This window comes from Parasteatoda tepidariorum, chromosome 6 (assembly GCF_982258835.1).
Source record: "Parasteatoda tepidariorum strain Cologne lab strain chromosome 6, Ptep-v5.0, whole genome shotgun sequence".
Classification (NCBI taxonomy): domain Eukaryota; kingdom Metazoa; phylum Arthropoda; class Arachnida; order Araneae; family Theridiidae; genus Parasteatoda; species Parasteatoda tepidariorum.
In genome coordinates, this window is record NC_141760.1 from 61,098,083 (window position 1) to 61,114,798 (window position 16,716).

Consider the following 16,716-nt stretch of genomic DNA (forward strand, 5'->3'; position numbering starts at 1 on the left):
CCTATGTAATTTTAACCTTGATGATGAGTTTCAATTCCTTAGAAGATTGTCGCAAGTTTAACCCGATCCTCTATTAAATATAACGTTTTGAAACTTGTATATTTCGACAAAAAAATAGACTTAATAAGTTATTTTAGAAAAAACCTGTGACTTTAGGAGTAAAACTGATTTTATTTTCCACATCCGAATTAGGCAATATCAATGAACTGGCAGTTGCTATTCTTTTCGAACTCTTCCACATTCAACTGGAGGAGGGGGCTAGTTTTCTTTAAACCGTCCCGATTGCTTTAAAAACGTCCTTTATAATGCAAATACTTGGAGAATTTTTTGATTATAAAATTTCATTAATATGGAAAGAAATTGTATAAAAACAATAAATTTTGTAAGTTGTTACAAAGCTCTAAAGCGCGAAATGGGGTTTGGACTTGGGGTAATATCTCTCCTTCATCTGAAATCTTCCAATTTTGGAGGGGGAGGGAATTAATTTTAATCGTAGCGACTGCTTTAGAAACTTCTATTCGATTATAAAATCACATAATTTATTAGTTTTGAAAAAAAGCTTAAAAATGAATTATTTTTATAACATTTTCGTAGCTCAATTGAAGATTTAGTTTCCTTTTTACTCAATTTAATTTTATCACACAATAATTTAAAATTTTACACATGGAAAATGATACGTCCGCCGAAAGCGGTAGTAGTAATAAAAACGAAACACAGATTGGACATTTGAAATGAAAGCATAGTTTACTATGATAAGGCTGTTTTTTACAGAAGCCTTTGTTACAATAGAGAAGTCCAGAAACGTAGTAAAAGTAAAATAAAATTTGATAACGATAAAAACTCAGTGCTTCTGTCTTTATCAGTTGTTGAAAAAATGATAAATTACTAAATAAGCTTTAAAAAAAAACAATACCAAGTGTATTTTATTTCCTTCTTATTCTTTTTTATTATTTTATTTTTCTAAATCTCATAGTCAAAGTTATTCAACAATAAATTTCAGAAACAATTTCAAAATTGATAAAAATTTTCAAAAAAAAAAAAATCTTTCTCCGTTATCTTAGTTTGACAATTATTTTGAGTTAACATAGACTTTGTCTTTGGAAAAATTAATACCCAAGATTTTTCATTGAAAAATTTGTTACGTCTTCACAAATGATAACTGAAAACTCCCCTGCTCTCCTCTGCATTCCCCTCCCAAGCATCTGAATGACTTGAGGGTCAGTGGATGAAGGACGCGGGAAATGTTGGTCTCCTATCGTGGGGGAGAAAAGGAGTTAAAAAGAGATGGACTCGAGAGAGAGAAATCATTTTATATTATGGACGGATGCGGATTGAATATAGGGAGCAATGTGGCTCCAGAAGTAGAAAGCTAGACTTAGTTTTTTTTCTCTTTTTTTAATGTGCATATAGTTGTAAATATTATATAAAATAATAACTCAGAACCTGAAATTTTTATATATATATATGATATAAGTCCTGTTATCCTTTTGAGTGTACAAAAACGAGCCACAAGGAAAACTTATTCACAGTAACCTTCTCCCCTTTTTTTCTTATTTTTTATTTTATAACCGTCATTAAACAGAAGACTATTAGTGTTCCACTCCGTAGCCTTGTAATTTTAAACCTAATCCAGAAGACAAGGGAGCTCCTGGATCAAGCATTGGGAGAAATTTGCGCTCGTGAAGAACTTTTTGATGGAACTAACCCGCATTTGAGTAATATGGAGAGGAAAAACTCGAAAACCTCCTACGGTTAGCCGGATGACAAAGGGACTCGAACCCGGGATCCGTCTACCACTGAGGATATTTTGAAGTCAGCACTGTAGTAGGTGCGAATCGGGTACGGAATTCATATCGACCAGTCATCGCTGGGATTCCAACCCGGTTCACCACATTGGAAGGCACACACTTTATCTCCGGAACCACCCCGACTGTCTCCTTTTTTTTTAAATTTTATTTTATAACCGTCGTTGAACAGCCGACCCAATTTTCCGGTTTATGACTACTAATGTTCTACTCCGTAGCCTCGTATTTTTGAACCAATCCAATAGACAAGGTGATTCGAGGGGACGAATCGAATTTCTTCTAGACAGGAGAGTGAGTCATTGATACTGGTGTATTTTTTCACGCTGAATAGAATGTGATTAATCACGAAACGGTTGGACCAATAGCTTAAAAGTTATGAGGGTTTTATGTACATAATAAAACGAAATAAACGAAATAAAACAAATTTGTACTAGTATCTATTTAGTCATATGATACATCTGGTGTAAGAAATTGAGGTTCATATGTATTTTTTTAATTCTGAATCAAATGTAACTATGCACTAGTTAATGGATCAAATAGTTCAAAAGTTTCTAGAATTTTCGTGTATTAAAAGTATTATATTTGACATGACTCATGTACGCTTTTTACTTTGTTAACTAGGGATGATCAGAACATGTGAGGTGTGCCGTTTTTGATGGAAAGTTTTTATGCTGAAATGAATAAGATGGAATTCCAGTTCATAAGATTAATAGTTTTGAAGTTATTAGGGTTTTCTTCATAATAAGTAAAATTTAAAAATAGCACATTTTATACGAAAAAAAAAATAATAACAATAATTTCAACTTTTAAAATATTCTCTCTTTTGATTCTCGTTTGGTATTATTCGAATAAACAAGTAAAATATGGAAAGGGAACAAAAATTCATAACAATACCTCACATGCCTATATAGCAAATTAAGATGCTTTAATAAGTGTAAACAAACTTGTACTTTTTGCATCTAAAATGCTTATAACTTCTTAACTATTAGTCGGATCATCTTCATTGGTTTCATTCAATTCGAAGTGAAAAACTACATCGTAAACAAACAATGACTGAAATAGCAATATCTGAACAACGTTCAGACAGTTCAGTCATTGTTTGCCATGACGTAACAAAGCTTTCTGTGAAAAATTTCTTGGGTATTCTTCCGAAGAAACACCCTTTTTTTCTGCTTTAATTACTTGACTACCAAGTATGTGACGTTTTCTCAAAATGTTTTTTCCCCTTCCTCATGTGATTCATAATTTTTTTTTATTTTTTAAATGTTAATCCCTCGTTTTTTAAAAGAAGCCGAGTTCATTTATCATAAATTAATCAAAAACTATGAAAGCAGCAGTAAAAATTGAAGGTGTTACGAAAATTGCATGCTGTTGGACTTATAAGTAATTTTGGTAAATCAGATGAAAATTGGAGAGCTATCCACACTGCGCCTGCAAAAATGTAATTTTTTCTAATGTTTTTTTACTATTATTTTATTTTATTTATTTATTTTATTTTTTTAATTGAATTGGATTTTTAATTTAAGCACCATTGGTGGTCTCTGATTGCTTACTTCATCTCTATACAGACAGCTCTATATCTTCCTAATTATATGAATTTCAACTTACGTTTTTAGTGTCAGGAACATTATTTTCAAATGTCTATGATTATGTAAAAAAGATGTTTTCAATAATACTTATTTTGTTTTTAAAAAAATAAAAAGTTACTTTATTTTTTTTAAAAAATTTTTAATTTTCAGAATAGCTCGAGTTATTAATTTTTACAAGTATCCTATGACATCCTAAATTTCGTTTTATAAGTTTATAAGTTTAAAATATGAAAATTAAAAATTAAATCGTTGTGCATGAAGTCCTATAACTTTAGAAGAATTCTACTAATCCTAAAATATTATGGAAAATATTGGTAAAATTTTTTAAAATTTTGAACTTTAATAAAATCAAGCTTTAATGAAAACTAAAATTGAGTCACATGATAAAAACCACCAAAGTCTTATAACTTCTACGTTTTTTTTATCAAAGAGCAGGAATAAATCGTTGGTACTGACCATTTGCTACTTTATTTTGCATGTGATGAATAGCCTTCTTTCTTTATTTTCTTTCTTTCGTTCATTCAGAAATCTAGTCGGGACCTTATGCTTAGAATTATCAGTAAAATTCCTATGATTTACACTTTCTTATACTTTTAAATAATGAAAAGTGACGGGGGAAATAATTTGAATGCCTAAAAAATTAAGAAATTTAAATGAATAAAATGATACCCTACATGATTGAAACTTAACAAATTGTTACCTCTTCTGTATCAGCCAGCAAGTAAACGTTAAATCAGCTTTTAGCAAAGTTATCAATGTGAGTATAATTAACATGAAACCGATGTGGATTTGCAGTAACAGCATAAAGAAATATTCGCGTTATTTAAATATTCACGTGACGAAAGAAATATTCACGTGATGAACATAGTAAGCATGAAATTTTCTTTTTCAGAATTTAAAGATTAACTTGACTTTCAAATTATATAATGTATAATTTTGTTTTTAATTTTCAGACCAGAAAGTTTCCTTTGAGTTATTTATTTATAAAAAGAGAGAAATTTCGTTAATAACGATTTAAATTTTCCTTTTTTTTTTCGGAAACTGCATTATAAAGGAAATTACCTTTAGATTTTGATACTCGATTTAATTGATTAATTGAAATCGTAATTTGATTAAAAACACTTTCGTTAATTTTAAAATTTTTAATAGCAAAATAATGCTTCCTTTTAATTTACTCTTTTGTGGCATATTAATGAAGTTAGTAAAAAAACGCGTATTTTAATGATTATGAAAGAAAAATAATTATCGAAAACACGTGCATATTTCTTTTTGTCATGTGAGTTTTTATTGTAAGGTACTGACAACATTTTAACTGAAAAAAAAATGAAAAAAAGAAAGAAGGAAAACATGAAAAATAAAAATAGATAACTGAATAAAAAATACTGAGATAATATAACAGAAAGCGCAAATCACTGAACTATCGCAATAAGGTTTGATAAAAACGAAATTAAAAATGTGTAAAGGTATATTCTATAAAATAAGGATATATTTTAAATATGCAATAAAGGGAAAATCAGAGTAAAGATAAAAAATAAATTTCATGATATATTAATATCCTATTGTCGTTAACTGAAGTTGCAATATGCGGAACATTTGTAAGCTATTCTTTTCTCTGCAAATTGAAGTAGAACACTATGGGAAAATAATAAAAAAATTTCAAACTTGCAGATAGGAAGTACAAAATTTAATAATAAATGTATTTACAAAATAAAAACATTACAAAAAATTTTTTTACATTGCTTCCCTCAAATTTACAATTTAATTTTTTTATAACACTAATAGATAATTTTTTCATATGATTAATAGATATAAATCAATGCAGAAATTTTTGTTATATATTCTATTTTGTTTTCAGGGAATAAGTTAAAATTTTAATTACATTCTGGAAGAAAAATTATTTAACTGGCTTAATTTTTGTCCTTTCCCTTTTAAATTCCTTTGATACCATGGTTATAACTCTTTTTATGATTTTTTTATCCGTAAACCAATATATACTTTACATGAACAATTTTTCTCAAAAATTTACGATTGTGAACATGAGATCTCTAGGCTGCATATTGTATGATATTGAAAAATTTTTAAGTCCTTGAAAGTTTCAATTTTTCTCCATGTAGTTATTGCAATTCGTAATAGAAAAAAAGGTGAAAAAATCCTTATAAACAACATTTATATTGTTTTTTCAAATTTTAAAATAAATATGAGTTCTCTTATTTTAGTTTATTCATAACCGAAAAAAAAAAATCCCTCTCTTTTTCCTCTAGAGGACCGTCACTCATTATATAGAGTTTAATTTTGTAAGTCATTTTTTAATTTATTTTAATCTCTATATTTAACTGAACTTTATTTTTAAAGAAATTATATTGTACCCGTATAATAAGTAATGTGAGGATGTGTATGAGAAATTGCGATATTTTGGAAAAATCTCAAAAATTATAGATTCATATTTAATGATATAAAAATTTAAGTTTATAAATTTCCTTTTAAAACAAATAGCACTCAAATTAATAAGTTGCTCTTTATGATTTATATAAGTTTAGGAAATTGAAAATTGCTTCACAAGCATGTGAATTTTAAGGAATGATTATCTATTATTATAAAACAATCCTAGAAAATTGGGCGTGTTACTAGCCAAGCAAAATATTTTATCAAAAAGTTAGCGTTTAGATGGAATTTTGTATTTCTCCCGTTCCATTAGCCCTCGGAAATTTCGAGCGTGCTTTTGTTGCCGAGCAACGGCTGACGTCACGGTCCTTTCACTTACATGTGTTTCCCCGTATAAAGAGAAAGCATCGACCGGCATAAACTTAACATCGTTGGGATTCTTCATTAGCTGGTAAATACAATTTTAAACAAAGTACTAAGTGTTTTAATGTCTAATTAAATTTACCTCAATTTAATATTTTTTATATATTTGAATTGATATTTTGGCTGCTCCGCGCTATATATATAAAATCTGCGCAAAGGTCGCGTTTCAACCTTTCTGGTGTTCCATTTCCGCCATCTTTGTATCGGGTGCTTGGCCGTATACCGGTCGTATCTTGTTGCAGTCTTCGTTCCTGCTGTTGTATCTTATATTTTGTGTCTTTTTTCAGTGCTTAATTTAAAATCACAATTACAATGGATAAAGATGAATTGGTGCAACGGGCTAAGTTGGCTGAACAGGCCGAACGGTACGACGATATGGCCTCGGCTATGAAACAAGTGACCGAAACTGGTGTTGAGCTCAGCAATGAAGAGCGAAATCTTTTGTCTGTAGCTTACAAAAATGTTGTTGGTGCCCGACGGAGTTCATGGAGAGTTATTTCCAGTATAGAACAGAAAACAGAAGGAAGCGAAAAGAAACAACAAATGGCAAAGGAGTACCGTGAAAAAGTCGAAAAAGAACTGAGAGAAATCTGCTACGATGTTTTAGTAAGTAAATTTATATTCAATTCAGTAATGCTCTTTATTTTAATCTAAAATTAATAACTTGATAGTATAATGAAGCATTGTTTTGTTATGTTAAGTGCTTGTGTTTCTAATTGCATGTTTTGTAATAGTTGTAGTTATTTGTAACTATTAATGAGTTGTGATAATATAATCATAAAATCTTATGAGCAAAGACTTGTATCTCTATTGACTCTTAAATAAACAAATCTGTGGAAAATTTCCATGATAAATCTTAATGTGATTTAATATTTGGGTTGCCTGTCAACTCTTTCTTAATTATTTATTTACTATTAGTCAAACTTATTCTCCTTTCTAATAATATATTAGTGCATTTACTATAGAGCATTAGGTTCAGAGAAAAATTTAAACTTAAATACCTTTTTGTAATTCGTTTAAATGAATTAAATGCAAAATGCACTGTATTCCCCCCCCCTTCATTTAACTGATTGATAGGGCTGTATTTCGACTCATTCTAAAGTTCCACTTAAATAATTGCTGTTATTACTAATCATTCCTTTTTAAAATATTTTACTTCGTTGCATAGTTTTTTAAACTAATGTTTCATTGAGAGAACTTTAAATTTTGATTACTGTTGTATTTTAAGGTTGTAATTGCAAAATTTTAATTTATTGTCCAAAGGAATATATTTTGGAAACTCTTTGAGGGTTGTGTTAGATAATTAAACAGCTAAGAGGTAACTTAGTATATTTGCATTTGATGAACACAAATACTATTGCAAAAACACCCCCCTTTTTACCTTGGTAGTTTTATTCCCTTACTAGCAATTATTTATAATTTAATTTCATATTTGAAGATTGGAATGTCACATTAGCGTAATGTAGTTATTGTGTGTTAGCTATAATTGCATACAATGTTGCAATAAGGATTTTGGAGACTATTTTGACTTTTCAGATAATTAATTTGAGTAATAAATTAAGTTTTTAACATATCCATTTTCTTTACTAGATTGTGAAATGACTTGGAATAATTGCAAAAGTACATTCCATTCATGCAGCGGATTAATTTAAATAAAAATGTATTGCAGATAAATTCCTGTCACACATTTACCTTAATTTTTTATAAATAGCGTATAAAAAATTCATTTTTTAAGAACCTGCCGTTAGTTTACCTGTACATAGTTATATTTACAAAAGTAGTTAAGTTGTATATGTATAGATAGCTACCCTATAGCTGGTTCATTTATGAATTTTCTGTCATAATTGGAGAATTTCCATATTAATCTGGTCTGGTCAAGTTTTGGTGACTTCTGGGCAGTGACCCTTGTGAAACTCTTAATCATCTCAGAAGAACAACTTAAATGATATAAACTCGTGGCCACCTCCCAAAAGAGCTTCATAATATTTAGGAAAAAATTTTGCAAGTTGTAAATCCTTTTGATGGTTCTGACGTAATCGGACATAAAAGGTGCCAGATACCAAGGTAGAAATGCCCTTTGAAGTATTGCTTTAGTGAACAGCCATAGAGAAAGACACTCATTAATTTTAGGGGGAATCATTTCCGTATTGTGATGTGTGGTAGAATAGTATTATTGTGGTAGAATAATCGCCCGGTATTCGCAATTTCCTTCACTGGTCTTATGGAAACTAGAAAAAACATGGAAACGATCCAACTCAAAGGAATAACTCATGACCATCACCAGCAAACCGTTTTTTTTTTATTATTTATTATTTTTTTGTAATTTTTTAAACTTTCAAAAATTTCCCTCTTAAGATCAATTTGGTGCCTTGGCAATAGTAGTTGTAAAAGATCACATTATGAAAACGTCCCTGTTTTTACAGAGCATGATTATTGATTTGGATGATAAAAGGAGTTGATTGTTAAGATGTTCAATGTTAATAATAGTGGAAGTAAATAAACAATTATTCTATGGCATAACTTATGGGTTGATCATCACAAAGGTTATATCTAGTTCCCTACTACTATTTACTCAAAGTTGCTTACCCTGTAAGGTAAGATAAAAGAGGCAAGTGGTAAGGAGAGGTATACAGATGGCCAGACTCGTATAATGTATCCGAATTTTGCTTAAAATTTTATAATCTTACTGCAAGTTTTTAAAACTTTTTTTCCTACCAATGCAAATGTGATTTAAAATCTTACATCTCAGTTTATATTTTCAAAATGATATTTCGTATTAGTACGATTTGATATAAAATATAAATGTTTCTTACTCAAGCGATTTTAAAATTTATTGTGGATTTGTATTCGCATGATTTAAAAATTGGTATTGAGAATTATAATTATACTATTGAAGTAAATAAAATATCTCGTTGAGATTCTTATTATAACATTGATAACATTCTGTGGATTAATATTTATTCTGCATTAAGATATGCACATGCTAGTGTAAAAATTTAGAATTCTGCCTCACATATGTCCTTACCAATTGCCTCTTCCATGTTTGGCCTACCTAAGAGACAAAGGGCAGTATTAAACATACAACCTGATTTATTTCTGCTATCAGTACTTACTGAACAAGTTTCAAATTTGAATTGTAACCCATTAACAATCAAAGTTATGTATAAATATTTCAATGGGCCTCACATTTTTGAGTGGTGATGGATCTAATGAGAGTTAGTAAATTATTCCATTCCAATAAACGTAATACGAACAAATTTTTTACAAAATTGTCCACATCTCCATAAATATTTATGCAAGGTTTACAAAATTTTATGCAGTTATTATAAATTACTGAAGTAATCTAAGTTATTTAGATAATCTGAAATATTTTAAATTTTGAAAAATTACTAAATTCCACATAAGACAAAATGTTTTCATATAGATATATATTTTAACTTTAAATTTGTTTAACCAGTTATTGGGCAGGTGTTAATTTTTATCTCTTTATCCATGTATTGATATTTTTTTTTTAACTTGAAAGAAAATTAGCTTTTTATATATATATAAAATCCTATATGGTTATCAACATTTTGATTTGTAACTTTTAGGGCCTGCTAGATAATTTTCTTATTCCTAAAGCCAGCAATGCTGAAAGTAAAGTTTTTTACCTGAAAATGAAAGGAGATTATTACAGGTACTTAGCAGAAGTTGCAACAGGAGATCAAAAGAATAGTAAGTAATATTTGTTACTTAAATTTTGTTCATTTCTATATTTAAACTAAAAAAAGGAGATGATAGTTATTAAATAAATTTTTAAATAGTCTAAAAAATAGGATTTAATTTTGTGTTCACCTTAATGATTATTTCTAATTCAAATATAAATAGCAATATTTTAAACTGGAATTAAAGGCTAGAAATAAAGAATTTTTTATATATATATATATATAATTTGTTTATATATATTATATAATTATGTTTTCTAACAGCATTTCTCAGTTATGTCACTTGTAGCAACCAAATAATTTCTAAGGTATGATTGGCTTATGGTTTCTGTAATAAAAAAATAGTTACATTGCATTATTTTTAGGAATTTTTAGTACTTTCTGATTTGAATATACTTAATACTTGAACAATCTTTAGTTACAAAAATCTATTTCTAAGTTGGTTAAATTTTTTTAGATTTAACTGATTACTGTTAAATATCAAGAATAAAGTACTATTTGCAAAGAAAGAATCATAAATACCAATTTTTGAAGTTTAGTTATAAAACTCGGCTCATAATTTATTAATTTTTATTTATTTTAAGGGTTTATTATCAAATTCAGTTATCATAAAATTATAAATATTTAAAATTAAGACGCAAGTGTATTCATAATAGCAGTCAGGTTTAAATTTATTTTAAAAATTAAGATAGCAATTAAGAAGCAATAAAAAACAAAGGGGTGTGGCACTTTAGTAAGATGAAATTGGCAGAGTGTGCTGAAAAGATTGAAAATTAATCTTCAAAAAGGCTGTTTCTAGTTTTCAACTAAATAAATTTTGTTTAATTTTTAAATAGTTTATATTTAGACTTATCAGCTTTTGTTGTCATTCTCATTGTTTTAGCAGCAGTTTTTTTTTTTAATTTTAGTTTTAAAATTTAATTTAGTTAAAAAAAATTTAACTCTTGGCTTTTAATGAATGTTTTACATTTGGTTGTATAAAGAAAAGAAAAACATTTGTTCTGTTAAGTGAACAGAGTAATAAAATATGGAGCATTTTTCATATGGATCTTTATTTTTTAAAAAAGATAAAATAAAGTTATGTAATATTCTCTGTAAACATTTCTATATAAGGAAGTTTGCAAGAAGAAACTGGTTAAATATAGCAAAAGCTAATAAACTGAAAATTACTGATTGCGTATTGTTGCTCTAGGGATTTGTAGCTTTAGAATATCTAAATATGATAAATAAGTTAATTATCTTTCAATAATTTTTAATTTGTATGTAATGTTTAAAAAAGCAATATTGCTGACATTGTAAAGAATATTTTGTAATTTTTCATTTGTCCACTTCAATTTCAACTAATATTGAATTGACTTAACTGATATTGAAGCTTTTAAGCTTGACTTAAGCTATGCAATATCAAAAACACTAAAAAATTTTGATGAAAAAAGTGTATTAGAATACTGAGTTAGTACATTTTTACAAGTACAAATCAATACAAAAGTATTATAGTAAAAAAAATGTATATTAGAATTTTTACTTGAATTTTTATATTTCATACTAATTTACTTTAAAATGTTGCTAACATTTTAAAACTATCTTATATTTAATATGAGCATTAAATGTAATTATTTACAAATTACTATAACTATTTCATAATTATTTTAATGATTAAATTTTCTAATTTGCACCATACACTTTATTTAATTAGGATTAATGTTCAACATTATTAACAATCTAGCATTAAATTCTTGTTGACATGAAAAATGAAGTGAATTGTTATCTTGATTCAATATTTTGAAAAGAGTTTACATGCTGTACAGTCTCAGGGTTACTGGAAGCATTTATATAGTATTAATATAAAGTGTGGGAGACTGCTGAATAAAATATTAAGAACCTAGTTTAATCATTATAACTGATGTCTCTTGAATTTCTCAGGTGTTGTAGAAGAATCACAGAAAGCCTACCAAGAGGCATTCGATATCAGTAAAAGTAAAATGCAACCAACACATCCTATAAGACTGGGGCTTGCCTTGAATTTTTCAGTATTTTATTTTGAAATATTGAATTCTCCAGACAAGGCTTGTCAATTAGCAAAACAGGTATGTTTAATAGCTTTCTCTTTTTTTAGGTGTTGTTGAGGAATCTCAGAAATCTTATCAAGAAGCATTTGATATAAGTAAAAACAAAATGCAGCCAACTCATCCGATTCGTTTAGGGTTGGCATTGAATTTTTCAGTATTTTATTTTGAAATACTGAATGCGCCAGATCGTGCTTGTCATTTGGCAAAGCAGGTAAAAGTGTATATATTTTTCTTAAGTAATGCCTGGAAAGTAACAGATAAAATAAGTTTGCAACTGCATGATTTGCTTCAGCAAGATTACTGATGGTATCTGCAACACTAATACATAACAAATTTTACTTATTTTAGTTTTTTTTTTTTTTTAAATACTAATCTATTGTGGTTGAATATTATGATTGCATGCTATTTTTGATTACAGGAAAAGCAGAATTCTGTTTAACCTGTATGAGTTTATTGTTTAGAAATGTTAAAAACAATTTTCAAGCTTGTCGATTATCTTTGCTTAGTCCTGCTTATTCTAATTAAATGAAGGCTGGTATGTAATGCCTGATTACACGAACAAGGTTTTGAGAAAATCAGGCAACTTTAATGACATTTTTGCTTTGTCTAAACTAACTTATTTGCTGAAAAGACTATTTTCTGTTACATTAAAGAGAACACAAATGACTTTATTTGAGTTAGAATTCCTTAAGTTTATGAGTGGGACTAAATTTAAGTTTATGGAGTTAAGAGTTGGTGATTTTAGTACCCTGAACTGGATTTTAAAATTACACATAATTTACTACTAAAAAGTGTACTAAAGTGTCTAAAATTAAAATAGATTTTAGTATACTTTTTCAGAGGATAATTACGTAATAAAATAATTTCAAATGTAACTGCAAAATGCTACTTGCATGTAAGATAGAAAATGTATTTTAACCATAATTTTTATTTTGTTTGAAATATATTTATTGACATCCACTGTATAGTGTATTTTTAAGATAAAATTGTAAGCTTGTCAAAGTTGCTTAAAGAAAAGTTAAAGATGATTTATTTTTTATGTTAGCCTATAGAGGGTATATGCAAATTATAATTAGTATAACATATTAAGAAATTATTACTGTAATTATCCAACTATAATGTTAAAGTTAAGAAAATGTAACCTAGATAATAAGGTTTAACTTAAGAGTCGGTCTTTTTCAAATGGTTTACATGAATTTTTAATAAATTCTTGCTAGTGGTGGAAACAGCACTATAATTGAACAAAATTTCTACATTCTTGTCTTATATCTGCCCTGCTAAATATTTAAATTTTTTATTTGTTGGCCTATTGTGGATTAAATGACTGCTTACAATATGTTTACTGTCATTTCACTATCACTAGGAAAATGCTTTTACACGTTGACTGCCACTTCTATTTGACCAATTCTGAAGGCTTTTCGTATGTATTTGAAAAGATTTCACAGGATGTATCAAACTAATAAATTGATGTAAAAGTAATATAAAAATAATTTAATTTAAATTGTTGTGAGCCTCGTAAAAGCTTTCTTTTGCTGTTATTTGACTCACTAAGAAATAAGTTTCCATTTTTCTTTTTGAAATTTCAACGAATTGGGGTACAGATTTTAAGTTATACTCCTTTACTCACCAACAATTCAAACTGATCTTCTAAAGTAGCGAGATGAGAAACAAACGGGCACAAATAAGCATCATACCATGTCAACAAATTGTAACCACCAGATACTCTAATTATTAAAGTATCGGTGGGAGTACTTAACAAAGTACTCTTCGTTCGTTGGTACTCGTGGTCTTGAGATTTCATCGTAAACTCATGCAGCAGTCAGTGTTAAAAAATGAAAGTTGGCGGGTCTGTGCTTGTTTTTTTTTATATAGCTCATTGTGAAGAAAAATTATTCTTTACATGCTTACAATCTAATCCAGTCAAAAAAATTTTATGTGGAAAGTTTTCATTCAGCAAAGGGCAGCTATTAAGATTGTCATTCTAAATCTAATTTTGACTAGATGAAATTAAATATGAAATCTTATGGACTGTTTATGTAATAATTTTATGAACTGTGCCAGCTTTTATCTATCGGAAGATAATGTGCTAAGTTAGGTTTTGTAATTTAATTCTTACTTCTTCCAATTGTAAATACAGCAGCAATTTTTTTTACTTGTAATCATTTTTATAAGTCAACACAAATGACATAAAATAGCTTGTATGAAACGAAGAAATTTATTGGTGTAAACTAGTGCTCAGTACTGCACAACTTCATTTTGCAGATCTGCAAGTTACCTTGCTTCCTTGTGTGCATATGCCTTTCCCCCTGTTATGTATGATCACTAATTCCTTTTAACATTGTATGTATGTCTCATCTAATTACTGTTTGATGTGATCCAACAAACTCTATTCTAACAGTGCTTATTTATGTTTGATAAGTATTGATTATATTGATCAAGGGCTGTTGAAGCCTTTATAGTGGACACATATTACAGTTCCTGTGCAATAAAACTCAAGGCTCAACTGTTGATTAAAGTCAAAGCATATGTCTCTCTCTTCATTACTTGGATACAATTTTTAAATATTCAAAATTGAGTTTCAAAGTTTGTTTGCCACAACAGTATATTGGGTTTTAAACATTATACCTATATTGTTAATCGTGGCCTCTCTAAAAGTTAGCTGCATCTAATAACAAGGTTTTTCAAAGCTTTGTCGCTAAGGAAAATAGAAAAGCCACAGTTTAAGAGCTGTAAAAAGTTATCTGGGCTTTTGAACAGACAAATAACTTATAATTTAATAGATATTAAACTTTTTTTAACTATTGCCAATCTGGCTGCATTTTTTCACCTAGATTAAATTATGAAAGTAACAGCCTTAATCTCAGTTTTGCAAGTTATGAGCCCAGATAATGCAGAATAGGAGTAAATTTTTAAATATTTTGAGGAGTTTAAAAAACTTAGGGAAAAACTGAAAGAAATAGTAAAAAGAAAATGTATATGTAACTGCACTTTTAATTTGGTTAAATATCTTTTGTGTGCTATTAACATCTTTTTTCTAGATAATGGCCAAAGAAATTCCCCAGTTTCTTTGATTAGTAATTTTGTGATTGCAATTAAATAAATTTTTTTTATTTGAATTTCAGGCATTTGATGATGCAATAGCAGAATTAGACACACTAAATGAAGATTCTTATAAAGACAGTACACTTATCATGCAACTTCTAAGGGACAATTTAACGGTATGCACATTCTGAATTCTTTTATTTTTAACAGATTTAATATTTTAGTATGAATTAATAGAATTGTCACAAGAATTCTAAATTTATAATTTTCCTTCCCTCAGCTATGGACATCAGACACACAAGGTGACGCTGAAGAACAGCCCGAAGCTGGTGACAATTGATAGTCGTGAGCACTACCTATTTTGAAAACACGTCCCCAGCCTCAAACAAAAAAGCCTTTAATTGTTATTGATTGCACCACCATCTGAGCAGAGCCCAAAAACTGTTTGAAGATCATTAGTTTACATTTTACAAACTTATGTGATGCCTTCAATCGAAAGTTTGAAATTGAGAGAGCCTTGTGGTGTTTTCTCAAGGCACTCCTCATTTTTGCAGAATTATGGGCTTGCCAGAACTGAACCACAAAAGCTGGTGGTTTCTTTTCTTTCATTGTTTTCAAATCGGACATTTACAAGTTTGTGCTCAATGTTTCAAACTAACTTCATCTGAGCAGAACTTGTTCAGTCTGAAGGAAACTCAAAAGTGGGAATTCCCAAGCAGCAGAAAGTTTCATGTATTTGCTACACAATAGTCTTTGTTCTAGGTTTAATTTATGGCCAAATACGTAATTTCAGTTGACTTTTTAACTAATGTCCGTAATCCTGTATAATGTGGTGGTAGCTAAGTTATTTTGAACATTTAATTGTGACGTGACCAAAATATTCTATTTTTTAAATCTAGTTTCTGGTTTGGCCCAAAATTAAACTTTGGGATTTTAATTTCATAATTAAGCATGTCATGGCATTTTGTAAATCCATATGGTCAGTATTAGTTTTTAATTTATGGTTTTTCATAGTTCTAAACATTGATTGATCAGTAATAAAAACTATTATTGGCCTTAGCGGGTAATATCAAAATTAGTTCAAATCTTTTTAAGAAATGTCACATCCCATATATCTTGTGCTTGCATCTTTTTTAATATAAAATGCTGTGTAGAACAAATTGTCTACTTCAATTAAATTTCAGTCTTACAAAAACATTGATCTGCTAGAAATGTTGCTGAAAGCTTCATTTATACTTTTCTGTATATTGCATACCAAGCCAAATAATGTGAAATTTTCAGCAGTTAAAAAGTATATGAATAAAAAGTTACGATGCTTTTTTGTTTCATTATTTGTCTGTTTTAAAATTTGTCTTTAACTTCATTCACCCACTCTAAAAACAGTACATGCTGTGCAATGCAGGGTTGAGGCTTTTGAATTTCAGTTTTTTCACTTGCTGTAATCTCCTGTGGGAAATTTAAAATTCATCCAAACAAGCAAAACATGGGGAGATTTTCCTTGTTATTAATGTTTCTTTAAATTAAAAAAATTTTTCATGCTTTTAGAGGTTCTTCTTGTGAGCAAAAAATTTTCTCCACTTCTAGCAATTCTCTTTCTGGTTTTTCTCTTCACTTAAAGGATTCATGTGGCAATACAGTTCATCCCACTTGCAGGCAAAATATTATAAATTTTGAAAAATTGACAAACTTTTCTCTGAACCTCTCA

General features: G+C 28.6%; 1 protein-coding gene across 2 annotated transcripts; it reads left to right on the forward strand.

Annotated features, from left to right (window-relative positions):
* Positions 1-6,153: 6,153 nt before the first annotated feature.
* On the forward strand, positions 6,154-16,339 carry 14-3-3zeta (tyrosine 3-monooxygenase/tryptophan 5-monooxygenase activation protein zeta). 2 transcript variants are annotated; one of them, XM_016068668.5, is made up of 6 exons: positions 6,154-6,227; positions 6,487-6,805; positions 9,790-9,913; positions 11,824-11,987; positions 15,092-15,187; positions 15,292-16,339. In XM_016068668.5, exons 2-6 carry the CDS (start codon positions 6,512-6,514, stop codon positions 15,349-15,351), a joined length of 738 nt encoding a protein of 245 aa, XP_015924154.1. In that variant the 5' UTR covers positions 6,154-6,227; positions 6,487-6,511; the 3' UTR covers positions 15,352-16,339. The 2 variants fall into 2 exon arrangements, with proteins under 2 accessions (XP_015924154.1, XP_015924156.1); XM_016068670.5 differs by lacking the exon at positions 11,824-11,987 and adding an exon at positions 12,017-12,180.
* Positions 16,340-16,716: the final 377 nt, after the last annotated feature.

Bases quoted from the DNA above. Each gene is read 5' to 3' on its own strand.
- 14-3-3zeta (XM_016068668.5), top strand. From the start codon at position 6,512: ATGGATAAAGATGAATTGGTGCAACGGGCTAAGTTGGCTGAACAGGCC. The intron at 6,806-9,789 runs GTAAGTAAATTT...TGTAACTTTTAG, and splicing joins AAATCTGCTACGATGTTTTA to GGCCTGCTAGATAATTTTCT. The intron at 9,914-11,823 runs GTAAGTAATATT...TGAATTTCTCAG, and splicing joins AACAGGAGATCAAAAGAATA to GTGTTGTAGAAGAATCACAG.